We start from the raw sequence: 27,776 nt of genomic DNA on the forward strand, positions 1-27,776 counted from the left end.
GGACAGTTAGACTATATATAACCACTTAAACGGCCTCAACCGTATTTAGAGGCTTCAATTGTATTTCCTGATTGGTTATGAACTGTCCTTTTCTGCCCTGCAATACTGAGGGATGTTGGTGAAAACTGCAGGCGCATCAAGATCTTTCAAGGAGGGCACCGGGAAGCCTCTCTGGAGTGGAGGTTGACGGCTTCCCTAATGCCTCGCTTCCTCTGCCCCATGACAACTTCCACTCTTCTGATCTCCAAAATAAATATTTTATTCTTCTTTCTGCTCAGCATCCTGAAGGGTGTTTATTTTATTTTATTTCATAAAAAATATTCATTTTTGCCAGAGTTCCACTGTGGGTGGGCTCGCAGCGAAACAATGCTGAATGAAGATGCCCTATTTTTCTGAACTGGGAACTGACTAGGGAGATTTCAAAAGCAATTAATTCTACAAACACAGCTATGCTGGTTTGGGAAAGACCTTTGAGAGGAAACATCAACATGCTGTGTGGAAAGTGTGCCCTCCCAAAGAAAAGCCACCATCCAGCCTTTGTGGAAATATTTAGACTGAAGGGCAGGATACAAATCCATTAAGTTCATACATGCACCCACCGTTTGCTTGGTTCTTGTGCCTCACTGCTGATCAGCCTGCTCTCCTTCCCATTGGGTAGTATTTTTAAAAGCAGGAGCATAATGCATATTACTGGCTAGCAGTGTTTCCCAACCTTAGGTCTCCAGCTGCTGTTGGACTACAACTCCCATCATCCCTAGCTAGCAAGACCAGTGGTCGGGGATGATGGGAATTGTAGTCTAAAAACTGCTGGAGACCCAAGGTTGAGAAACACTGGACTAGAGGATATCAACCCAAGGCGGATCTACACTCATGGTTTTTAACGTTAAGGAAGGGTTAAGGAATGGTTTTGATAATACCGACGTCCTACTTTTTACGTTCGTAATTCATTATTAACTTGTCTTTTTAATCACTTATTTTTTAATCATTTTATGCCGCTATATCGGTGAAACACTGCTCGTATGTCCCTATGCAGTGTTTTACCTTTTCTTTTTTACTGCATTCAAACTCTGACCTCCCTCCATTGGTATTTGAGGGGCAGATAACAAAAGACAAGAGGTGGCGGGGGGGGGTGTTAAATGGTGACCCCAGAGTGGAGCAGAGTAACCAGCATGGAAAGAATCAGCATTTTGGAAAATCATGTGGCCGGGTATTACTTACATTTGACGGGGGGAGGGAGGGGGATCACCAAGGTAAAAAAAACGTTTTAATTAACAAGGACGTGGGTGGCGCTGTGGGTTAAACCACAGAGCCAAGGACTTGCTGATCAGAAGGTCGGCAGTTCAAATCCCTGTGACGGGGTGAGCTACCGTTTCTCGGTCCCTGCTCCTGCCAACCTAGCAGTTTGAAAGCATGTCAAAGGGCAAGTAGGAAGGTAAACGGCATTTCCGTGCGCTGCTCTGGTTCACCAGAAGCGGCTTAGTCATGCTGGCTACATGACCCGGAAGCTGTACACCGGCTCCCTCGGCCAGTAAAGCGAGATGAGCGCTGCAACCCCAGAGTCGGTCACGACTGGACCTAATGGTCAGGGGCCCCTTTACCTTTACTTTATGCCCTGTTTTAAAAGTTTTAAAATGACATATCTAATGTCGTTCTATTAGGATGAAATAATGTTAAAGGGGTCGATGTAGATCCAGCCCCAGTGGTGATAGTTAAAAAGGATATTTCTGAGAACACCTTCCCAAAAGCTGGCATTAGTATATATTAATCAATGAAAGTGCACGGGGAGCAAATCTGAGCAGGGCTACAAGGTGCAAGGGAAGAGTTAAGCACCCGCTCCTTCTCATGCTGCCCATCTACTCTGACTGGCCCAGCTCCTCCAAACATTGAGGAATTCATCTACATACACACTATTGGTTTGCTTAACCCTTTCCCCGCACACCACATCCGTGCTCCAAATTGCCCCCCTCCTCTACGCATCTTTTGGGGCTTAAAGAGGGGAGATACACATTCAAAAACTGAATGGGATGGACACACTACGTGCAATGCACAAATGTCAAGAAGACTCATGTATTTATTGTGTTAGCCATAGCATGTGGCACAGTTGCCTCAATTTGCAAACTGGGTAACTATACGGTTAAATTTTCTGGCGGACTATAAAAATCACTAAGCTGAAAGTAGTGACTAGTTGAAGTAATTAATCAAGGAGATAACCTTTGAATGCATTGCTCTTTTCAGGAATATGGTTGCTAGTTAAATATGAACATCTGGGAAGCCATTATGAATTCACTGTGCATAAACCTACTGACCTGTACATAAAACTCCATTTTATTACAAAGAAATTAAACGTAATAAGGAATGAAACAACAGCAAAAGTGTGCTTTCCTTTGCACCGTTCCCAGTCTCCTGCTCACTAATTACAAAAGACAGCAACACCTTGACAAAAGTTTGGGATACTTAAGTACAATATGTCTTATTTGTGTGGACGGTATAAGGCGCATAAGCATAGAGGTGTGTGCATAAAGAAAACTCATGTCCTTTGATACCTGCTCACATGAAATGGGAATGATTCTACAGAGAAGCAGATGCAAGATCCCGACATTTTTCAGGGGCTCAAAGCAGTGATTACATCAAAGTTTGGAGATGGGGCCCATGCGAAGCCAAACCATGGTGAAAATACTCAGGACTTTGTTTTCTTTTTATCTTTGGCTCTCGCTGTTGCATCAGGTAAGGGAACAATGAACAGAGCATCTACTGGCGTATGTGGATCCCCATTCAGCAAGGGCCACAAAAACAGAAATCTACTTCTCTGGCCCCAGCTGGATTTGGACATCCAAAACATGTTGCCACTTAGAAAAGTACCTTTTAAAACAGGCCTGAAGAATCAGGTATTGAGACAGAACAGAACAGAACAGAACAGGGCCCCCAAACACAAACTGTTCCAAGCATTGCTGCATCAAATTTTCAAGTTCTACTTGGGTTTTTGCTTTGTTCCTGCCTTTACATTGGTTTTTATTGTGTTGCATTCGCATGTGAGTGTGTAACAAAAATCCTAAACAGTTTTTCTTCTTCTTCACCTGCTCACTGTGAAGATTCAAAATAAATCTAATCATATGTATACCTGAAGGAGCGTCTCCACCCCCATCGTTCAGCCCAGACACTGAGATCCAGCGCCGAGGGCCTTCTGGCGGTTCCCTCATTGCGAGAAGTGAGGCTACAGGGAACCAGACAGAGGGCCTTCTCGGTAATGGCGCCCGCCTTGTGGAACGCCCTCCCATCAGATGTCAAAGAGATAAATAATTACCTGACATTCAGAAGACATCTTAAGGCAGCCCTGTTCAGGGAAGTTTTTAATAAGTAACGCTGTACTGTTTTTAACACTGATTGGGAGCCGCCCAGAGTGGCTGGGGAAACTCAGCCAGATGGGCGGGGTATAAATAATAAATTATTATTATTATTATTATTATTATTATTATTATTATTATTATTATTAGTGTGCAAAACACCCAAACTTTTAATGGGAGCAAGTGTTTGTGCTGAAATATACGGTGCCTCGTCTCTAGTACGAAGAACTAAAACCAAACAAGTGGTTGATTCTAACTGAGTGGGAGACATTTAAAAGCAGTACTTAACAATACAAAATCCTGCCACTTCACTTTGAACACATTGCTAACTTTTGCCTGGGGGGGGGGAACATTTGGAGATAATCACGCCTTCTTGCTGGGGCAAGATGAGAAATTAGGGAAACCCTGAACAAAGCTGCCAATTAGCGCTATCATTTCAAACCAAAAGGAAGAACTGATACAATTGAGCTTACAGATGAGATGCATGGCTGCCCAAGTTAAATGGTACAGCGACTTCCTCCGTGAAATTCAGAAGAAAAGCGAGAAGCAAATATCGGAAAGCCCTTCAGTTTTACATCTAAAACTGGAGCTGGAGAACAAAAGCATATAGCTCTGCAGTTTTCAAAAGCTATGACTCAGCAATACCTCATCCCCTTTCCCAGCTTTCCACTCCCTAAGAAACTACAGCCACCCATATATATGAGGTAAAATCTATGGGAATAGCTGTACAGGCACAATGTTTCAAAACCTAAGGCTCCAAAAAGTTAACACAAGCCTTCATTTTAACACTTGCTGCCCTGGGAGATGCTTTCTTCAGCTTGCCTAAGGATTTTGCAAACGGTTGCCAATTTTCAATTTTCCACTGGATAATAAATACATTTTATTGCTATTATTAAATAGATGTTCGTTCGACTTCCCTATAAAAACTTTGTATTCAAACCAGCTGACAAATCCCAACGTCTCCGCACTCTGCTGTGTATCAACAACAATCAGTAAAAGTATAAAATACAAATTCACACGCACACACACAAATTGTACCTAAACCACTCTTAAAACACACAGCAGTGACAACAAAACAAAGTACAAAAGCAGCTGACCACTTTGAAACCAAAAGCATGCTTGGGGCTTAAGCAAACATCTAAAAATGGGAAGGGAAGGAAAACAGATTTGCACATATAATAATAATAATAATCAGTACAGCCTCTGATTATACGCAAAAGGAAGAAAAAAGTTGTGCAACTGACATTTTGGGAAAGCAACATAACAAAAGACATGAACAGAAAAACTGAGCATGGCTATGCATCAATTGATCTTGGTAAGTGCTCAAAGTGTTGCCTTAGTTTGCAGTTCCATAAATACTATCTGAGAATAAGTCCCATTGAATTGAGTGGGCTTATTTCCAAATAGGTATGTACAGTATAGGATTCCACGGGACACAAGAAAGTTAACTGATCTCCTAAGTATACTTCAAAAGATATGTGGTTATAAATTAGTGAAAGTCTTAATCAGGCCTCCCCAACCCATGATCCCTAGCTAACAGGACCAGTGGTCAGGGATGATGGGAACTGTAGTCCAAAACATCTGGAGGGGCGAAGGTTGGGGATGCCTGGTCTTAATCATATAGAAATAAAACATTATTACTGCCTCTGAGTCTAGGAGTAAAATGATCTATGATTATAAATAAATCTTGCCAATGATAATTTTGATCAACTGATAATTAAAAGCATGACATAGATGGAACGCCATAGATGGAACAAGTAACAGATATAAAAAATAAGTGTTAGTTTCTGTTTTTAAAATAATCATAGTAAGGACGCCACAACACATGTTTAATTCAATAAGCGATGAATCACTTTATATGAGCAACGAGATACTGCTAATACAGTTAAAAACAATGCAACAGAGTACTGGGGGTGATTTAGAGACCCCCAAATATTATAAAATATTACACAATAGTTTTGCCTGTGAAAGATATCTATTCTCTCATCATTTCATCATGTACTATGATTAAAAACTTCCAGTGCTAATTAACCATTGGTTTCAATAACTTTAAAACTTGAATACTATGTGGTTACCAGTTTTGGAACAAGTCAGAACCTTAAACCAACTTAAACCATGGTTTAATATCGAGGTTTGCACCAAATGGGAAACTATGGTTAATTGGAGATTTATGACCTCCATTCAGACGTGGCAGAAAGGAAGGAAGGAAGGAAGTGGCTGTGGGAGGCACAAGACTTGTTTATATCTGGTTATTACACCAAGATATGAGAGTCTGAACCTAGCCTTTGTCATAACAAGAAATGACAGTAATTTTGCTGCCTTAGAAAGTACCAGCTTCACTAATCTAATTATATTTTCAACATCTACAATTTAGGGACCTGTTTTGAAGGGTGCAAACAGAAGGACCAAACATGATTTAAAGGTGTATTGGCTGAATATATCCATAGGACTTAAAAAAAAAAAAGTATAGCATCTTGATGAAAATTATATTTAAGGGTTTTATTTAGGCGGCTCAATAACAGTGTTCTCTGGGCAGCTAACAATATAAAATACAATACCATAAAACAACAAATTGTATCATTAAAAAATTACAGCAGAGATAGCAATAAAACCAGTTTTACAGCATGACTGAAAATACACAGCCTATAAACAGACTAAGACCAGAAATTATCTAAAGTTGTGGGAGAATAAAAACAAAACAACTTCACTTGATATAAAAATGACCATAAACATGACTCTGGGTGCACCTCTCTGAGAAGGGCATTCCACAGCTGGGGTGCCACCACTGAGAAGACCCTACTGAGAAGCAGATTTCAAGATATCAAGAGGAGTAGATATATGTGAAGCTATCTTTCAGGAATCAAGGCCCTAAGCCATTAATTGTTTTAAAATGGGAAAATTACCATCAGACTGACTTATCCAAGAAATGATAGAATTATATTTGGGAAGCAAGTCCCTGAGAAATTTAACCTGCGGCAATAAAATTTATTTTTCAATAGTATTACAAACCGGGAGGAAAATAAAAATGCATTGCATTGAGTGATATAGCTCACAGGAGACCAAAACGAAAGAACAAATCTAGCTTCTTACATATATGGCCGGGCTGAAAATTATGAAGTATGTTTGGAAATAAGCAATCTTTCCATAATCTCTTTGCACCTTTAAAACCAGGTCCCCAACTTGAAGATACTGATAAAAATATATAAGTAATAAAACTAATAGGTTGTGACATTTTATACCACATGCAGTTTTCACATGCAAGACGTATAAAAAAGAGAAACAGTAGGGCACATATTAGAAGCACAAAGCAATTTGGGCAAAAATAATATAAAATAACTTGGGAAAAGGAGTTTTAATTATCTGTTTGAAGAATGTGTTAGAAAAATCTAATTTTCGCAATTTTATAAAATTACAACAATTATATTCCTGTGTTTCAAGCAGGAAAAGACATTACAGTACAGTGGTACCTTGGTTTATGAACTTAATCCATTCCGGAAGTCCGTTCTTAAACCAAAGCATTCTTAAACCAAGGCGTGCTTTCCCATAGCACTCAATTTACAAATGGAACACACTCGGCAGGAAGTGGAACATGTTCTGCTTCCAAGGCAAAGTTCACAAACCAAAACACCTACTTCCTGGTTTGCAGAGTTCTTAATCCAAGTTGTTCATAAACTAAGCTGTTCTTAAACCAAGGTACCACTGTACAAGCTTTCAGAGAAAAATAGGTTTTTGTTTTAAACAAATAAATATTTTGGGAGAATTGCAAAAACATGCACAGATCCCAGGTAAAACAGATACAATTGTAACCTCAAGTTTCAATCCTAAAGCCCATTCAACACAAAGGGTGTTGACTTCAGATAGACGGTTATAGGACTACAATTGTTAATTATGCTAACATGTAGTACAGAAATATTGAATGATAATATCCACCCTGCAACTTTCTGCCATTTGCTCTGGGATTCTACCTAAGTTTGTAAAATGTCTCTCTCACCCACATATTACTACCATTTCGCTCTCTCGCAACTTTCCCCAAGGATGGAAATTTGGGCATAGAAGATTTGATATAAATTTGGGAGTGGGGGGCGCAGTCGAATAACAGAAGAACAATCATAGAAGTGATTCTCTGATTGTTCATTTCTGATGCTTGATGTGAAAACAAGATGAAATTAAAGCGCAGCTTTATTTTATTTTGTGCAAAGACTTCCTTCCTTCCTGTTGTATTTTATGAGACAGCATTTGCTGAAGAGAACGACGCTGTGGAAATGAAAGCTTGCATGCATGAGCAGCTGAGGTGGTTCGGAGGAATTGGTTTATAATGCTAAATAATGGAATAATTTTCCTAGCAACGTCCTTGGTAAGCACACAGAGCGTGGCACGCTAGCATTAATTATACAGTCCATTTTCATCTCAGATTGCCTGAGTTTAGCATGAATTGGTGAATCTTATTCATTTGGAAGGAAGTTCTTCAAGGCATCAGATAAAGCTCTCTGATGGCGAAAAGGTCTTCTGAGGGCCCTATCTCCTGGCATTGCGTAACAAGATGTTCATCCTTTTTTCCATGTTGAAAAAATAAGAATAATCCGGTAGAGTAAATACTGGCTGCATGCAAGACGGATGGAAAAATTCCACAACTTTATATTCAAATTAAAAATTCAACAGATGGGAGGCATATACATCCCCTGAACAGCCCATGTGCTTTTATTAATATGGTTAGTATGGCATTTGACAAGTACCGCAGTCGTCAGCATTGATCACTGTGTAACCAACCAATTTTCCCCCTCTCTAAAGACAGCTCACTTTCTTATACCGCGCCACTGCACTTCTACCCAATTTCAAATATTTATAAAGCATCCCTTCGTTAAAGAGCGATAAGTTCAGAGGACTCGGAGAGCGGCTACGTTGTCGCAATTCCCCTCCGTCTCAAGGCACCAGAAGAGAATTGCCCAGATTGTCTCCACATGTGCCCTGATTCAGCTCAAGACGACTGACCCAAGCTGCAGCCACACACATTATATAACTGCAATAGCCAGCGCTTATTCTTAATAACTGCTAAGAACGGCACACAGATACATGCTGCAGGAACTCTGCCTGAATAATCTCCCTTCCTTTACTGTTCTACGGTGCACGAGAAGCTGGGACAAACAACACTGAATTTCCACATCCAAAAGTATGCTCAGGGTACCTCGGGGTTAGTGCACCAAGGAGGAACAGAGCAGGTTCATGGGCCATCACAGCAAGCTGTTTTGGTCATCTTGTATTGAATGTTTGTGGGTATGGAGAAGGAATCAGTTCAGGGCTCATCCATACTTCCTGTTCAATGCAAACAGTAGGCGTCCTGTGCCTCCATTAATTCTACCTCATCCATATGAGGTTTCCCACCAAATCACTGCCTTCCCACACGTACCCCCTCTGGATTTTTTCATACTAAGCATACTCTGAAAAATAGAGCATATGAGAAAGGAGGAGATGGTACAAGCTTACTATTCACATTAAACAACACTATAGATGAGATTTGGGTACCTTGAACTGGGCCCAGATCCTCATGGTTAATCCTATTTCTCAAGCACCTAATGTTGCACTAATCCCAATCTACTGCACCATTACAACATCTGCAGTCTTTTTATGGCATTTAGAGTGGTGTGCTGAATTTAGATCTTGGGCCACAGGGGAATGCTCAGATGCTCACTTCACAAAAAGCCCACGTTCCACATAGGCTGATAAAAAGATGACACATTAGATTGAAACCAGTCCACCAAAATGGTTGTGGGAATTGTCCCCAGGAGCTTGATTTCTAGGGGGAATTTTTATTTAGAAAAACGCTGCCAACAACGAAAGCCTGATAAGGAGCAGAATGTACCACAGTAAGAATCGTCATATCATTGAATTCCAGAATATCAATCACCATGAAGACTTCGAAGACATAAAAGCATACAAATACTACGAAGGAAATTCAGAAATTATTTTCGTAATTTATGGAACACGTGTGTCTTGTCAGAGAATAAAAAGACCAAAACCGAACAGTTTTGATTTGTTACAGTGTCAAAACTGCCAACATCTTTTCCAGATGCCTCTACATCACTCAGAAATTAGAAGGCAAAGTTGTGAATGCAGTAGCTACATGTTACACAAGAACTGTTGTTGTAACAGAGCTTTTGTCTCCCATCCAATAATTAGCTAACCAATTATGGAAAATATGATTTTGTACTTCCATCTAATAATATCCTAGCTGTGTTTCTCTGTCCTTATTGCTGGTTCTAAAATACATAATGCTTTAGACATGGTCTTGTGATGTACACTTACCCCCAAACCACATTCAGCTGTACGTTCTGCCATGGGTGCAGAGGTGGGGAGTGGGGAAAACTGCCCCATCTGGTTTTTTACCTTGGACCTTCAGTGCAGCGGTTACGGACCAGAAAAGAAGGCCATGCACAAAACTGAGCAGGTATTCTAAAGCCCACCCTTGACCCCTTGAAGTACACAGCCTCCAGAGTTCTGCATACCCACCTATCATTTTGGAAACCGTCCTGTCCCCCAGACACTTTTTGCTCAGGTAGACCTTCCCCTCAGGCAGCAAAAATTCTCAGCCTTCCTGGGTTGCTCCAGTCAGCCCAAGGGAAGTGTGGAGGATGCTACAACCCCAGCCAAGTCCGTTCTTTGCCTCGTTCACTCCATTACCTTCCCTGTTTGGTTAGTCAGGACCTTTAAGGGTGGAACACAAAGCTATGTGTTTTCCTTAAAGGTCATTTCCCAGTATTTCAACCATCTGGGGAGGGTTCTAAGGAACACAAGTTATCTATTAAATACAAGACTAAAGGCAACCTAAGAAGGCATATCTACTTGTGGATGACATCCAGGAACCTGGGCATAGACTCTCTAGGAACCTTGACATAAAATGGTCTTTAACTCTTGGGTCACTGGGGAATTTGGGAAACTTGATTCTACTCAGTCTCCTCTTCTTGCGACAAGTAACAGCACTCCACTTCCTGGTTCCCCCTAACCACCCCCATTTCTCAGTTTCCCCTGTCCTTTCTGTTCTAATGGGAGCCAAACCTCCTCCATTCTATTAGTTTTCACTACTGAATTTTCAGCTTCCATTTCAGCCTACCAAATCTCTAGCATCCCACTCTGCTTCTGTTAAAGCAGGGGTCAGCAAACTTTTTCAGCAAGGGACCAGTCCACTGTCCCTCAGACCTTGTGGGGGTCCAGACTATATTTTGGAAAAACAACAACCCACAAGAATGAATTCCTATGTCCCACAAATAACCCAGAGATGCATTTTAAATAAAAGCACACATTCTTCTCACGTAAAAACACCAGGCAGGCCCCACAAATAACCCAGAGATGCATTTTAAATACAAGGACACATTCTACTCATGTAAAAACAAGCTGATTCCCGGACCATTCGCGGGCCAGATTGAGAAGGCAATTGGGCCGGATCCGGCCCCTGGGCCTTAGGGTTGCTTTAACACATGGGTAGGCAAACTAAGTCTCTCTTTCCCAATCTATCCCTATCACAGAAGCAAAGCAGCAACTGTAAGCCATTAGTCCAGGCATGCTGGTGCTTACGCATACATTCTACTCCCAAGTAACCATTTTATGATCTCTAACCATTTTGGTGGTATTAACCACACAGCCCTTTCCCTCTCCGATACTGTTTTGGTGTTCTGCAACTAAACCCACGCTGATTTAATCCAAATTGAGACTGAGTGGTATGGTGCTAATTCCCCATGGCAACTGACATGCAGAGCAACCTCCTCATGGAGACTCTGGGCCCAAGATCTAAAAATATCATGCCTCTGCAGTAATGTTGCACATGAGTTCATGTGTTTCATGTGATCAGGAACACATGTAGGCTTGGCAGCATGATGTAGTGCTTCCTTGGCTGAAGACTTAAGTTGGAACAAGCAACAAGAAAGAGGAGGACTGGGCCCAAACACCCACTCGAAGAAGCTTTACCATGCTGCAGCCTATCCTTGTTGGATTCGCTGCACACACAATTAACTAATTTATGTACCCACATTGTTGCAAGGACACAGTCAGCAATGAATAAAGGACTCAGAACAGTGTGACAACCTCAGTTAAATTCCAGCATAGGCTGCACCAGACAAGCATACCTTTAGTAAACTGAAACTATTAAAGGTCTGCATAATGTTAAGATCTACCACATGCTTTAACCACCTTATTATGCTCTCTGCAGGAAGCAAGCTTGTGGGGCAACTCTTCCTCTTTGCCAATGTAACTGGTAAGTTTGCCAAAATGACAACAAAGGAAAAGCTATTTAAGTGGGCTACCTGTTTAAGTATTAGATGATTCATTAATTATTGTAGGAAAAGGTTTGTTTGTTTGTATCATGCAGATGTTTGATAATTTATGCTCTTAATTTCAGTCATCCTAAATGTTTCTGGATACTATTATGATTCATAATTTCCCACGACTGTTCCTCCTGTGTTCCATTAAAGTAAGTTAAAATAGACACAGTACATTCATTAGTAACCTTTAATGTTGATTCACTAGATAGGTTTATCTATGTGAATCAATGTTCAGTGTTACTAATCAATTTCATCATATAGTTTAGCACAAATAAACTATATAGTACATATATTATGACAGTAATCTTATGTGCTTAAATATGTGATGTTATCTGACAGCCTTTCAGTGTCTCTGTGGAACAGCAATGGCTTGTCTGTAAGAAAGACATCCATTCATCGGCAGTTTCTGAACTGTGAGGGCAGGTGAGCTTTTAAGAAGGACTGGCAATCTTTACACCTGCAGATGAGAGATGGGGAAATGGTTGAGAGAGATCTCAGAACTAGGAGATAAGGCTACCATACAAAATATGCAAATTAACTGTGGCGAGCTTCTGTGGAATGTCCTATGGGAATAAAGACTCACCCCCACCTGCCTGCTACATTTTGAATGCTACCATTTTATTTCCCTGTTGGATAATATTCTCTCTTCTGTTTAGTTTTAAGCTTTTAAATTAGGTTAGCTTATTTGTACTGCTTCTGTATGGATTTATTTACTTTTTGCATTTATTGACATTATTTCTATCTGTTCTCAATGAATTGTTGGTATGTAATGAGCCGTTTTGAGCACCACTGTAGAAAAGTGGAATGCAAATGAACTGATGATGATAGATCTTAAAACAGACTCGGCTTTCATGTCGCAAGCCAACCGCCTTATCCCCCCCCCCAAATGAGGGCTCAGTGTTTCCTTTTTTAAAAAGAAAGAAAACGCATGCAGAGCTGAAAGACCAAACTGGCTTCACATTAGAAGCTGGATTCTGACATTCCCAGGACAATTATGAAGTTGTGCAAATCTGTAGCTGCCTGCTAGTCAGCAGAAAATAACTCTATAAAAAAGCAATCTAAACAACAACAAAAAGCTTACTTCTTTTAAAGACATACTTCCTCATATCATGGCAGTATGGAAAATGGCGTGATGTTTTCAGAAAGGCAAATGTTATACAGATATTGCTACAGAAACTTCACTGGGTTGATAAGGGCTTGGAATAAGCAAATCACCAGTGTTATAAAAGCATGGGAATGTTTATCTTTTGGCTCCATTAGCACCTTTTTATTAAACAATTTTGGCTGAGTGAAGGCCTCTCAAGCTAAGTGTGGGGTGCTGGAACATGACAACAATAAGAAATTATGCCTGCACAATATCAGACGTGCACAATTTGTGACCCCAAAAGCTGGATTCAGCCTACTAGAAGCTTAATAAATCTCCTGTTTTTACTGCCTGCCTGGGCCTGCAAAAACAGGAGTTAAGGACTTGGCAGGCTACAATACATTTGGGCTACATTTGGTTGTGTAGGCCAGCCTGACACCTTTTGAAATTCCCACGATGAAGCAAGACATGTTATATAGGCTGTTACACACACACACAAAAAAACCCCTCAAGTTAATTGCATGCAAAAACTGCAAAAAAATTAGCAGGGGCAGTCAGAATAAGATCTATTATTTGATTAATTTTCTAACATTGCTCAGCTTTTTTCCTTTTCTTTTTTTAATCAAACGAAAGCCTATTGGCTCAACATGTTTTCTCTGTGGCTAAACGATCATGTATCAATTCTGCCATTTGTATTGATGTAAACCTCCAGAATGTATTTTGTATAGCTAACTATTTATCTCTATCCCCAGTATATTTTCCTTTATTGCTACAGCTAGTGGCTAATGAAAATAAAGTTTCTATCTATCTACTAAACTCAAGTTAATTGCATGCTTGTTGAGGTATGAAGGAAGTTAGGAATAACCTTATCTTGCTGTATATAGAGATTAGCATTTTTGTGATTGAACTACATGTACAGTACGTCCCATCATTTCTCTGAGGAGAAGCAGCGCCCCTCCATTTTCTTCCCCTCATACAACCTGTTTGTGGGCTAGACAGTATGTGGCCACCCAGTGAACTTCAAATATGAGGGTTTTTAACCTGGGTTTCCTCAGTCCTGGCCTAGCCTAGCCCTCTATTAAGGATACTACCCAGGTTCCCAAGTGAAGCACTTACTTATACAGGAGCAAATTCCTAAGGAAGTAGGTGGTATTTTACAGTTTGGGTACAGTTTGGCTCTCACCTAGTAAAAGGTTTTAAGACATATTCCACAAATTACTTTCTCTTTCTCTTATAGTCTGGTCTACTGCATTTGCAAGCATAAATATTAGAATCTGTTATCATTATCATTATTTAAACAGGGCTGCTATATTTCAAAAAATTAAAACCAGGACACCCCAAAGGTGGTTGAGCTTTCCCCCCCCCCAGGAAACACCCAAAACTGATGAGCTTTTTAAAGGAAAACCCCAAAATGCCAAAAAAGGTGATTTTTCGATTGACTTGCCTAAGATCCAGGACAAAGCGCCACAGCTAAAAACAAGAAGCACTTACAGATAAAAACAAGAATTGCTAAAAACATAGAAAAAAACAATTGTTGAAACAATTAAACATCATATAAATTTTTAAAAACCAGCATACAAATATTTACAATAAAAGCCGCATAGCACCAGTTATGCTTCCTCTCTATCTGGGCACTCAAAAGTCCTGACTCTTTCAGAATAATTTTCTTCCCCCAGCTACACCCCCACCAGTTTGTGACAACATGGTTTTCACAGAAAGCAGATGGTATGCTAGATATCAGCTTTCCATGCTTCTGTTTTAATACAGCTTACAGCAGTCTTGCGCTTCTCTCAAGCTAACTCTTGATGAACAGGCAGGGATGAAAAGGAAGCTCACGTGCGTGACACCGTACCCAGCTGAAAGGGGACAGTCACACAAACCAAACTGCCGAATGAGAGTAAAGAAAGAAAGACAAAAGGAAAAGAAACATTCTTGTTTCTTTTTTCCCTTTGGAGTCCTATGTTTGGGGTACTTGCTAAGTTCCAGGGACTGTGTACTAATGCAGGTGGTGAATGGCTGATGGAGGACCCTGGATGCAAGACAGGGAAATGTCGGTTTCCCAGGGTGAGATGTTAGGAGGGAAAAACAGGGGTGCCAGGTGAGAGCTGGGAGGAGCTATTTGTGGGTAATAGGGGCTGAAAACCCTTTAGGAGACGACTCCATATTTTACTTGTTCTGTTTGTATTTTTTTGTAGCCGTTATTGTATTGTGAAAAACTTGAATAAAAATATTATTTAAAACAAAAAAATACAAACAGGAAAAAAACTGTCGAATGGAGGGAATGCATGCATGTATACAACCCCAAGTAGTCAATATAATCACTTCACACATCTGAAGTGTTGGTGGTGTCTTTCAGCTAACACTATTATCAGGAAACTCTGGTAGCAGTGTTAGCTGAAAGAAGGTATACACGGATAGGAGACAGCCTTGCCCAGCCAGCAAAGCCAATGCGAGTTGCAGTCCCAAACATCTCAATCAGGAAAAAGATGATCCATTCTGCAGCATCCTTATATAGCCAGCTGGGAGAACTGCAAGCTGCAGAGTTAAACAGAAGACACTTGGTTATCCCTCTTGATTAGCCAGCCTCAGACTCTGCCCTTTTCCTCAGTGAAGAAGACAGCTTGACTGCTCCACTTCACCCTCAACCATACATTAAAATGGAAAGGGAAAATAATTGACTGAAGATTCTACAAGTAACTGACTGTGCTATGGAACAATTGTGTTGTGTAACGGTATGGAACAAAGCCATGGGGAATTGCTCTAAAAGGCATCAGAGAACAAATGTGAATTATCATGCCCATTGGCATTTTCATTAATGCAAAGCGAGCGAGCAATAGAAACTTCACCAAGGAGAGATCTAGATTTTTCGATTTTTTTTTTGCTTTAGCATCCCAAATTCTCCAGTCCAAATAACATTGTTCAAATAAGGCATGAGGTGGGTCTCCTCTGTTTCCAAAACAAATTCCGACGATAAGTGTTGGCAGATGTACAGAACTTGGAATATTTTGACACGGATTTGGATAGAAGATGAGGAGAGGGGAAAAAAGAGGGAAGAAGCCTTAAAAATGGAAAGGTAGAGTTTTATGGAACGAAGACACAAAGACATTTATTCATTCACTCACTCACTGACAGTATAACACAGACATCTGCCGGTATACAAAAAGGCTTTGAGCTGTCAGAGAAGACCCATTGAAATGAATGGCTATAATTAGCTTTGGTCTGTTAATTTCAATGAGTCTGCTCTGAATAAAAGTATATTTAAACAACTCAGGACCGCAATACCTCAAGGACGGCCTCTTCCCATATGAACCTACCCAGTCCCTGAGATCATCTTCTGAGGCCCTCCTTCATGTGCCTCCTCCTTGAGAGGCCCAGAGGGTGGCAACTCGAGAACGGGCCTCTTCTGCAGTGGCTCCCTGTTGGGGAATGCTCTCTCCAGAGAAGTTCACCTGACGCCTTCATTATACACCTTTAGGCACCAGGTAAAAATGATCCTCTTTAACTAGGCCTTTGGTTGACTGACGTTCAATGCCCTTTTAAAATGTATTTTTTTCTGGGGGTGTTATTGGGTTGTTCTTGTTTTTATTTTGATTATGTATTCTGTGTTTTTATATTGTGATTTTATCCTGTGAACAGCCCTGAGACCTGTGGGTATATACTACTACTACTACTAATAATAATAATAATAATTGATGACAAATCTTTATTGCTTTGCAGTTCACCTCTTATTGAATTTTAACAGAACATGCCAACCAAAACCCCCCAAAAGGTACCAAGGGCTAAAAAAAAGTGTTATTTTAATGGGAAATTTGGGGGGAAAGAGGAGCTAGGCAAGAATGCATGCTTAAATTTAGGGACTGCCTATGGAGCACAATGAATGCCCCAACCCTAAAATTAAGGAATGGACCCACCTTGTGATTACTTCTGTTGGGACACCCTTGCATTCCCAGTTCAGGAAAGCCTTTATGTTACTACAGGGGAATGTTGGGGTGGGGGTTTATTTATTGAAATTGAAAATAATTCCCACTCTCCTGAAATCCACCTGAAAATCTGTAAAATGCCCTCTTAGCGCTTGTTTACACACAATTTTGCAGTCGTAGGCATGTTAAGTGGTGACCTGCATGTGGGAATGAGCTGCCAAGGATCTAACACCAAATATGGGACTTTCATATTTTAATCACCAGGCATCCCCTCAACCTCGAGGCTGTGCTGGAGCTGCAAGTCATCAAGGGTGAGTCTGGACATGCTTCATCATGTGTGTGGCCGAGAGTGCAATCCTATACACAATGTTGTTAGCCTCGTCATCCCTGACCTTTTATCAGTTTGGCTTGGGCTGATGGGAGTTGCAGTCTAACAACATCTGGGGAGCCTCACACTGGCTACCCTTGCTTTACACACTTACCTGGGAGTCAATCCCATTGAACTCAGAGGCTGTTACTTCCATGCTTAGGATTGCACTGTTAATGTGATGGATAATTAAAATCTCACTTCCCTACACATGTGTGGATGAGGAACTTCCTATTATTTATAACATTTCCCCCCTTCAAATTTTAAATAAACCTTATGAAGTCAGCACAAATGTTTTAATTGCAGAAAACACTGATTTAGAGTCCGAAGTTGAGCTTGAAATAATAGCTGGCGTTTATTCACAGCTAAACCGAACCTACCTTCCGATTTTTAAAGGCATTTTGATCTAGCCATTTCAAAGGCCATTAAAATGCTGCCATCCACTGCCTCTTTAAAATACTGCAGCTTAGAAGAGGATTGCCTCATCCCCTGCAAGACTGGTTCCAGTGCAACATGCGAAACACTTCCAGGTTCATTAAATGGTAACCCTTCAAGTGCCAAACATTTCTCCTGCCCAATAAAGCCAATGCAAGGAAGTGCTAGACTTGAAACATGTCAAAATATTGGTTCTTTTGAAGCTTAACTCTGACAGTTAAGTGTCACAGTGGAGATTCAATTTGATAAACTTATGCTGCTCCTGGTTTTTAAGTTTTAGCTTGCAGGCTTTTTGCATTCTGAAACTGAATGTTTAGAATTTGTGTTTCTGAAACCGCCCCCCCCCCCCAATTCCGTGGAAAGTGGCAATAGCCATTGACTGACAGCAATTTTTTTGTTTTTAAATCACCGGCTCATTTTGAGAAAAAACATCTTAATAATTAAAATATTTGCACATGTAGGGTAAAATTGCTAAAGGTAAATGCCAAGTAAAAATAAGCTTAAACTTATAAATAAGGGAGCAGCTTTTGTCTTCCCATAGAAGGAGTCTATTCATTTGAATGTGTTCGAACTGATCAGGATAAATATTAGGCTGCAGCCTGCTCAAGATTCTGTGTCCTGTGAAATAGTCTTCAATTGCAGAATCACAACCACAAGAGAAAAGGCATTAAAGCAACAATGAGAAACAAAAATAAAATTAACATAGATGAGTAATGTGGATATGCCAGTGCCTCTGTTCTAAGCAACAGAAGCAACCACAGAAATCACTACACATCTCTCAGTATTTCCAGTTATCACACTATCATTTCCTTTGTTATGAGACCTAGTAAACAAATAAGATAAACCCAATTATGCACTGCCCCCAAGATTAGGTCCAGACCCCATTCAGAGCTTCAAAAAACAGCATGCCTCAATCTGAAGGGTTTTTGAAGGCTGTTTAACTCAGTTTTAGGGCCCAAGGCAAAGTCTCTTTGGTGGTGGGGAGGTTTCATCCTCCACCCCTCAATTTGCTGTTGGGAAACAAACAATAATCTATATTTTTTTCATTTTGAAAAGTGGATAGAATTTGCATGCCCAGCATCCCTTTAGTGAGGAAAGAAGAAAGAAAGAAGATTCCACCTAAACATTAGGAAGAACTTCCTGACAGTAAGAGCTGTTCGACAGTGGAATTTGCTGCCAAGGAGTGTGGTGGAGTCTCCTTCTTTGGAGGTCTTTTTAAGCAGAGGCTTGACAACCATATGTCAGGAGTGCTCTGATGGTGTTTCCTGCTTGGCAGGGGGTTGGACTCGATGGCCCTTGTGGTCTCTTCCAACTCTATGATTCTATGAGGATTAAAACTGCCACTGCACAAGCAAACAGGTCCAAGAATCTTTCTACTGGGCATGTTGAAATTCAGATTTTTGATTATTATTTTTTAAAGGAAAAACCTTACAATTTCCCCTGCAACTGTGGCTAGAACTAGGTGAGAATGCTTAGTAACTCCTATACCTAGCTTTCTATGGGCTGGGATGTTTTGTTTGTTTATTTATCTATCACCTGAGATGTCCCTTTCTGTACCTATAGTCTAAAGTAGCACAGCCCAGGCACCTTAATGACAATTATGCCTTCAGTTGTCCTAGATGTAATGGACAAATCAATTACAGATTTATTTAGAGAATTTGTATGCCACACTTAAAAAACAAAAGCAATGAACCTCTCCGGATGGCTTGCAATAAAGACAACTGAAATACAAAACCATTCCAAGGTGGAATCTGCATCAAAACGAAACACTTCGGCAGAACAGACAAAACCTGACCCAAATGAGCTTACAGCACATGCCAGAATGCACAACAAATACAAAGATCTTTGCCCGGTGCAGAAACGGCATCAAAGACGGTGCCAGCTGAGCCTCCCTAGGGATATTATTCCATAGATTCCCTTTTCAATCATGGCACCTCATCGCTCCAATTGCCACATGCCTAACATCAAATGGCTGGGGCACAGGGGGGCATGGAGGCATGTCTCCGATAATGTCTGCAAAGTTCAGATATATGTTTGCATATATATTACACTACATAAAAACACATATAAATTACATTAATAACTGAACATTGTGGTCTTCACAACGCCAGTATGAACTGACAGCCAGCCAGCATGGAAGCCCTGGCTGCAAATCCGGTCAGCCATGACACTCGCTGGAAGACCTTGAGCCACTCTCTCTCAGCCACACCTACCTTGCAGGGTTGTTTTTTGAGGATAAACTGTGGGGTAGGGGAGAAAACCACGTATACTTCTTTAAGCTCCTTGTGAGAAGCGAACAATATAAATATAACAAGCAAAGCAAACAAACAAGTATGTAAAACTAAACTAAATGAGGAACCTTACTGTTCACAATGTCTCCCTGAAGCTGAAGAATCTGTGGGACAGGCATTGTGAGAATAACTATGTCAAACTGGTCTGAGGAGCCTGTACTGACACAGACCTCCCACTTCTCATCTCTGAGGCAGATTTGTGTGACGTGGCGGTTATAGAAGACATCAGCACCTGCTTCGAAAGAAAGAGAGAACCTAAGAGATATCTGAACCAATTAACAAACAAACATCACCCGTGCTTTAGTCACATCAAGGCTGATGCTACACACTTTTCTCACAGATGCCTTTGAAGGCTGTCCAGCAACTTCATCCTCTTAAGAACACAGCTGTGCAGGTTTTGACTGGACACAGTTAGGCACATGCAACTCCAGTTCTTTCCCATCTTTATTGGCGCCTGGTCTGTCTCAAGTCCCACATAAACCTGCTTGCGCAGTAGATCAGAGCAGCCTTTTCCAAATTTGTGCCCTCCAGATGTTTTGGACAACAACTTCCATCAGTCCCAGTCCCTGCTGCAGCTGACAGGAGTTGTAGTCTAAAATTACAGCACCAGGTTGGCAAGGGCTGCCCCAGGGAGGCCCTCCTCTGGGTTTTTCGGCCATCTTAGATGAGGTGGGCTGTGACAGTGGAGAGGGGAAGGTTCTCCATTGTGGAACCTCACTTTGGGAATTCTCGCAGCGCCTTCCTTTGCATATCTACTGAGAGGCAAGCTCCGTTCAACAGGACTTTCTCCTGAATATGGGACAGTGCCTGAAATATTTTACACACTTCCCTATGATTAAGAGCTATTGAACCCAACAAGGCTTACCTTTGAGTAGACACATATGTTGCAAATGCCTTTTCGGTGACAAAGACCTTTACATTTTCTAAGGTCTTTAAGTTTCACGTGGTATTTTATGTAGCTGTTCATTATTGTCTTTCATCTATAAATGTTGTTTTTAAATTGTATTGATTAGTTTGTATCTTTCTTTTTGTCACATTGAAGCAACTCCACTGCTACTAATGGACCTTATTTTCACATGGTTTTCCTCTAGCAGCTGAGAATAAGCCAGCTAAATATGCCATAGGTTCTTGGCTTTAATCCCACCTTAAATCACAATGGACCTGGTTCTTCTCTGCTCCATGAAGAGACAGAAAGAAAAACCAATCTGCAAATATTCTTTTCTCTCCCAGCACCTTCCTGGCCGGACCTCACTTGCAAGCTTGTCCTTCTGTCCGCCCTGCCACACCAGCTAATACAAGTGATATATTAACTTTCTGGTTTTCTCCTCTGACATGAACTACTGTAAACAGAGGGTGGACTATGAGAGTCAAAGTGTAAGTCTGGGACACTGAAACAAGCAATGGTAGAGTAGGGTAGGTATGTAAGAGAATGGAAAGAATTTGGGGCTCTGTTTCTTCCAGCTGGATGGAACCCAACTTGAAGAGGTTCAACAGCTTTTTCTTTGGTTTTCATTAGTTAATCTCAGGCCTGTGGTAAGGAAAGCAGCTATCCTCCAAGAAACAAATCTGTCTTCATAACTGACACCTGTTTGGTTAAGAGAGCCAGCCAGATCTTGCTCACCTGCTTGGAGTGGTAGTCAGGAAGGCAAAGTAGCACATCCCCGATGGCTTTTAGAATGGGCTGCAAGACCTTCCGTATGCAAACGGCAATGGGGAGGTGAGGTCACTTTGGCTGGATATTTAACTGCTGCAGCAGATGTTTTACTTGTCTGCAATTTGCTTTTATTAACAGTGGATGCTGCAGTTTTAATTATGAGTGAAGAACCTACCAGCTTCTCCGGAGCCGTTTTATCATCATAACCAGGTTGGAAGCCCAAATGAAAAAGGCCAGAAACTGCTTTGCCACCATGCGCACAATAATTTGCTGAACTGAGCATAGGATGCAGAGAGAGATAAATATTTTAACTAAGTACAATAATGCATAGACAGGCCAAATCCAGTAGCTCTATTTCTGTTCCACCATTCATTTGTGTATGTGTGTGTGTGTGTGTGTGTGTGGAGAGAGAGAAGCATGAATTTATAGTAACAAATAAAAATAGACTATAGGGTTTATCCATAGTAAGATGTTACCTGCCAAATGTGATTTTATAAACACACCAAGAATGCAATTCTATACACAATGGCCTGAAAGCAAACTGCATTCGTCTCAATGGAGCTTCCTTCCTATTAAACATGTGTAGGATTGCACTGAAAGATTCACTTTTAAATGTGGGGCATGCTCCCACAATAATATATTTAGGATCATTGTTTCAAGGTCTATACCTGACTCCTTTAAATAGTGCTTCACAATTGATGAAATTCCCTCTGGTGTTACAAAGTTCTCCGCCCCTTCCTTCATCTGCATTCCTTCTACAGGGGCAGTCAATGGCCGCAGCACTCCGTGAGTCAGCAGATCTTCATAAAAGCTGAAAACAAGCAAAACAAAAGCATAAACACATCAATGTCAGATTGTCTATAGCTACTGTATTAACTACGTCCCCAAAAGGATGCTTCTGTTTGAAATACCCAACTTAAAGTTGAGTGATCAAATCCACAACCATTAAAATCAAAAGGAAAAAAATATCCACATGCACAGCAATGGCCTTTGCACTCACCAGAAAGCTATTGCTACTTAAGATATATTACCAAGAACTGATTTCACAGCCCTAATTTTAAGATCTGATTGACCAGTTTATGTGTGCTTGTGTGTGTGTATGAAGCTAACCTGCTGCCCTCAAGATGCTATGTAAGACAGTTGTCAACCTATGGGAAGCCATAGGTTCCCATAGGTTGGGAATAATAGCACTCTCCCCATTTGTGATCCAAGCAACTGGCATTCAGAGGCATATTTTCTTCAACAGTGGAGGTAAAACCCCAACTACCAAACCCCAGTCAGCACTGCCAGTGGTCAAGGATGCTGGAACTTCAATAACATCTGGTACTAGGCCACTTTAGCCACTCCCAATGCTTGACAATACATCAGGCCTGAGGAACTTTTGGCCCTCTGGATATGCACAGAATGCAGGCATGGATACAGGAATCAGCTGCCTGAAAAAGGCCTGAAAGTGCACGAATGCTGCTTGTTAAAACCTCAGAAGTCAAAGGTCTGTTAGTGCCAGTATCCTCCTGCAACTAGTAAAACCAGGACAAATGATGCAAAAATATCTGAAATTGCAGTAGAAATGATTAAAGTAAGGGGGAAAAAATAAGCAAACTGCAAAATATGTTTATTTTAGTCAGGTCTTTATTCTCTTCTGTGATGAATTAATTGCTACACACCCAGTTTAAAGGGAATGCAATGTGGTCTTAATTTGGATGACTACATTATTGGGTACTCCTATTGTTATTGTTCTATTATAAAATCTTGAGCACAGCCTTGGGAGGGCAATTGTACCCTGGGAGAGATTTTTATAACCCACTGAGAGAGTAAGTAAATAATAAATAAAAATAAAAATTGCCCTGATTACACAAGTCACAGATTCTGGCTTTCCTTGATGAAAGGATCTGGATTTAATATATTTCATTCTAGCACAGACTCTTTTCAGCCCAGTTCAAATAACATATTCCTACGTTCCATGGGAAGGAAACAGCAGGTGTAAGAGGACTACACAGCTCACACAATGCATCAGTGGTGGGCCGTCTGTGCCCTCCAGATGTTGTTGAACCTCAGTTCACATCAGGCAGTATGGCCAATGGTCAGGAATGACGGGAGTTGGGAGTCCAGGCCACATATCCCCACCCTTGCCTTATGTTCTGGTTGGGAGAAGCAAGCCCTCCTGCCGAGCCTCTCAAGATAAAGTAGCAATCTACAAGCTGGAAGCAGGTGTGAAAGTGCCCAACTCCCTCTCTCTTCCTAGTGAAAGATGACTATACAGTTGCTCATCATCACACATTTATCATCACACCTATCAAGCTTACCAAGAATGGAAGCTACTCAAATTCTTGTTGAAGCTGCCCACGTTCTTACCACACTGTCGTGTCCGAAGGAAAACACAAGGATAAACAACGTGTCATGGGAGAACATGAAAAGGAAATGATGCATGCCTCAGGCCATAAAGACTTTGCTGTTTCCACAAAATAGTCCTGTGCAATAGCTCTGCCAACAGAGATTCAGCAGGTGCCTTCTCTTTCAACTTCAAAAAACATGCCAAAAACTTTCGTATTCTGTCAGGTTTATGCAGGCAACTAAGAAGGCATATTTCTGTAACAGTAAGCTGATCTGTGATTTTGATTGTATTTTTTTTTAATGGTATGGTTTTGTGAACTTGAAGAGTTCACTAGCACGAGATGTAGTAGTTCCTTCCTGGTTGCATGTCTGGCAGCAGCTACTACCCACTACGTACAGAGAAACAGAACAAATGGGGCCCAAACCTGTCAATTACATCAGAGATCCTTGTTCAAAGCTACAAATGGAACTTTCTTTTTAAAAAGCAAGTGATTTAGATCAGGGTTGTGCTGTACGTGAAGGGAAATACCTGTCTAGGGCCTCCCTTGCCATGTGCCGGGTTGCTTTGAGCCACCATTTTAAGTTTCCCACAATACCTTGAAGCACTTGATATAGCATTGTTCGAGGCCAGTAAAATGGTCGCCAATAGGCACCGATTGGCAGAGCAGCATCACGAGGTAAGCCTACCGGATGCATGGAGGACAATTTGCCGATGTCTGCTTCAAGCCTGTAGTCAGTCGTAAGTAGAACAGTCCTCTTCTAACAACTTGTGAGCTTCCATAGGCACTGGATCAATGCAGACATGCCAACTGATCAGGCAAAAATAGGCTGCCAAACTCTTAAACCTTTCACAGGAATTTGATGTCAAGAAATTAACAGGTGAAGCTTTTCACAGAATGGAGATAGGTAGGGCTGCTAGCTAAAACTGTCTGCTACTCACACTAAAGGCATAGGTGCATTAGCTGGTTGAGAACTTGGCAACCTTACACTACCTGCTCTCTGAAACAGAAGACTAAACTTGATGGGGGGGGAATCTCAACTTTCACAGTATCCTTATGTTAACAAAGATTTGCAACTGCTCTTTCATATACTAAGAATGTGCAAAAGACCTACATGAGCCACTTAGGATGCTTCAACACATTCAGACACCAATACTTCACAAATGATGAAACACAACTGTAGCTTACAAGTGTGTACAAAATTAAAGCAATCTCTTATTTTATAAAAAAACAAAACAAAAAGTGAAACAGGAAAAAGCTGAGCATGAACAGAGAAAATGCCAAGTGAGATTCCATCTCAAGAGTTTCAGTAAGATCTAATTAGCAAAATTAAGGTACTTTCATTAGCAGTGTCACTTTCCTTCTTAAAAGTCACTTTACCAAATTCCCTTTAATCTTTCATTCATTGGTGCTCAGCGGTAGATTGCAATGTAATCAATAACCACGGGTTGCTATAACAGTATTGGCAGGTCTCACCCTTGACATATGAACCCCCCACCCCCCCAAAAGAAAAACCCAGCCCGTTGTCATTCATTTCCCCCGCTCACCCTTGATGCTTTTTGGCATATTCGGGCATCCGAGTGACGTACTGGGCTCCTAGGTCTGCCGTGCATTTCGGATCCTGAGTGCTGCGGCTTGTAGCCATTCTTCCCCCTTAAAAATCACGTGCGTGGAGACAAGAAGTTTTTTAAAGCACAGCCGCGCGTATCCAATCAGCTTCCTCCGTGGGGCAAAATAAGCCAGTGGCGCCTAGTAACTGGGAAGCGGCAGGGGTATGGTCAAGTCATTCCGAGCAGGGGGCGATGGTTTGTTGCCTAGCGCTTAATTAAGAGCTCAGTCCCAGATAAGTGCATCTATAGGATTGCTGCCTAAAGCTGTCTGTTTAGGAATCCGGTTCCAAGTTATAAAGACCCAACAACCCCAGCTTCGTCGGGAATTGGATTTTTCATCGTGTATATCGGGGGAGAACAGACTTCAGGGCTCTTGTGTTTTCCCTCCACCCAAAATCCACTAGCTGTAGCTAGGTGCAAAGGACATGCATTCGTTGATTGATTGATTGATTGATTGACTGACTGACTCTACAAACCTATAAATATACCTAAGCGATGTAGAGTGTTAAAACACAACAACAGCTCTTCCACACAAAAATCGAGACCGGTTAACTCGAGTTTTCTGCGGTCTAATTTGGAAAGCGCGTGCGTCATTTTATTAAAACGGTGAGTCAGAAATCCTTGACGCTCCCCTGGCAAATCGGCCGCAGATCTATTAGTAGATCCCGATCTACCTGTATCCAAGCTTGAGTATAATGAACGCTGCCTCGGAAATAAGCCCTGCATGGGAGGGCGTCTTCTGAAGCCGTGTGTGCTATGCTTAGCGCATTTAGCTCCGGGGCTCGCTCAACTTTTTATTTTTTAGTTTAGGACTGCGCTGCAGGACGGCCACAGACCCTGTGCAAAATTACCTGCAAGTCCCAAGGAAGGAACACGGCGGGACTTGCCTCTGAGTAAACGTGCAAAGGATTAGGGCGGACACTTTGCAGCTTGCTCATGTGGAGAAGCGGGACTTGGGCGCGTTTATTCCCGGCACCTCTCCTGCCAGCCTTCCCAGATCCCGCAGCCTGCCTGCCCGGTTTATTTATTTATTTATTAATTCTTTTACCCAACAGGATCTACTACGGCCGAAGACGAGAGACCCACCTGCGCCGCGCGCCTTGTCCCACAGCACGATGCGCAGGAGGCGCTGCGGCAGCTCCCTGCGCAAAAGCGCAGCGCACAGGCTGCCCGTCAGCCCCGCGCCCACAATCAGAACCCGCGCCATGGCAGGACCGGCCGGCGGATGGGGGTGGGATCCTCTCCCTCTTCCTGGGTTGCTTGTGCAACCGGGAGGCGGAGCCGACTCGCTGCGGGCCGCCGGCAGAGGGAGATCGCGCCGCTTCCTCGAGAAGGCAGCCGCTGCTTGGTAGCTTGTTCCCCGGTCCTGGTGCCACTGCGAGCGCGGAGGTTCCTCAGAGCCGGCCTTGTCGGTGGAGGAGGCAGGAAAAGGACCCTAATTTCTCCAAGTTGGGAAGCGTGCATAGGAACCCTGTTTTGTGCAAAAACACACCCCGCTCCCTGTTCAGTTGGACTGCGCACCAGAACCAAATTACATACTTAATTACCGGCGCAGGGCCTGCCCAAGACATTTTGGCACCTGAGGTAAACCACAAAAGAGTGCCCCACTCCCCACAGGGGCAGAAGGCGAGGAGTGAAGATCTAAATCAGGAACAAGCAGGGGAATGAAAATAGACATTAGGATCTGCTGCCGCTGTGCATCCTGCCGCCTGAGGTCCCCTTGTCTCCCCTTGCCTCATGGGTGGGGGTCCTGGGCAGCCTTGTCCTGACTGGAAAGGAAACGAAGAAATATAATGAAAGATGCATGCGATTTTTTTAAAAAAAGAATATATATATAAATTACAGAAGCATCTTCATATGTAATAGTGACACATCTCAATATTAAGAATATTTCACAATACTCAGTGTAACATACATTAAAACGTTCCAAGAAAAGTTCACAGCTCAGATGCATTAAGCATGTTTCTTGCTTTGAGATGAGCAAGCCATAGTTTGCAGCAGTGTCTCAAATGAACACAGGTCAGCTCAGCCACAGCTTACGTTTTCAAATCGGGTGGAAGCTGGTTTGAGGGAAAGTGCATCGGAACAGTAGCATTTCTCAAGAAAGTAACAGAATGCATATGGATTGTGGCCAGTGTTAGGTGTACTTAGCTTGAAATACCAGTGGTGGGAGTGCCGTGGATCTGGAGTACATTTCAATGTGCGTACAGCCTAGTTTCTGTCATAGGGTGAAGACAGGGCCAGTGCTATAATTAGGTCAGCTAGACAGTTGCCTAGGGCAGAGACCTCAGAGAGGAGCAGCTTTATACAGATTAGTTTTTGTTATATCTGATAAATTTCTGAAAATATTTTCCTTTTATATTTTGGATAATTTTATCATTTTTGAAGTAATTCATACATTAGAATTGTTGGGGTTTTTTTGGTATATGGTACAC

At 41.7% G+C, this 27,776-nt stretch overlaps 1 protein-coding gene across 2 annotated transcripts in view; it reads right to left on the reverse strand.

The window, feature by feature from the left end:
• Nucleotides 1-26,676, reverse strand: part of RNLS (renalase, FAD dependent amine oxidase) — a 98,244-nt gene extending 71,568 nt beyond the window's left edge. Inside the window, exons 1-4 of one of the 2 annotated variants that reach the window (XM_053388630.1) lie at nucleotides 26,428-26,676; nucleotides 25,279-25,384; nucleotides 22,070-22,212; nucleotides 19,821-19,982 (exon numbers count right to left, since the gene is read on the reverse strand). In XM_053388630.1, coding sequence (XP_053244605.1) covers nucleotides 19,821-19,982; nucleotides 22,070-22,212; nucleotides 25,279-25,384; nucleotides 26,428-26,548 — 532 coding nt within the window. In that variant the 5' untranslated portion in view covers nucleotides 26,549-26,676. The remainder of the gene's footprint in view (nucleotides 1-19,820; nucleotides 19,983-22,069; nucleotides 22,213-25,278; nucleotides 25,385-26,427) is intronic. The other variant, XM_053388631.1, reaches the window with a different exon arrangement.
• Between the last annotated feature and the right edge of the window lie 1,100 nt (nucleotides 26,677-27,776).

Source organism: Podarcis raffonei, chromosome 5 (genome assembly GCF_027172205.1).
Source record: "Podarcis raffonei isolate rPodRaf1 chromosome 5, rPodRaf1.pri, whole genome shotgun sequence".
In the NCBI taxonomy this organism is placed as follows: domain Eukaryota; kingdom Metazoa; phylum Chordata; class Lepidosauria; order Squamata; family Lacertidae; genus Podarcis; species Podarcis raffonei.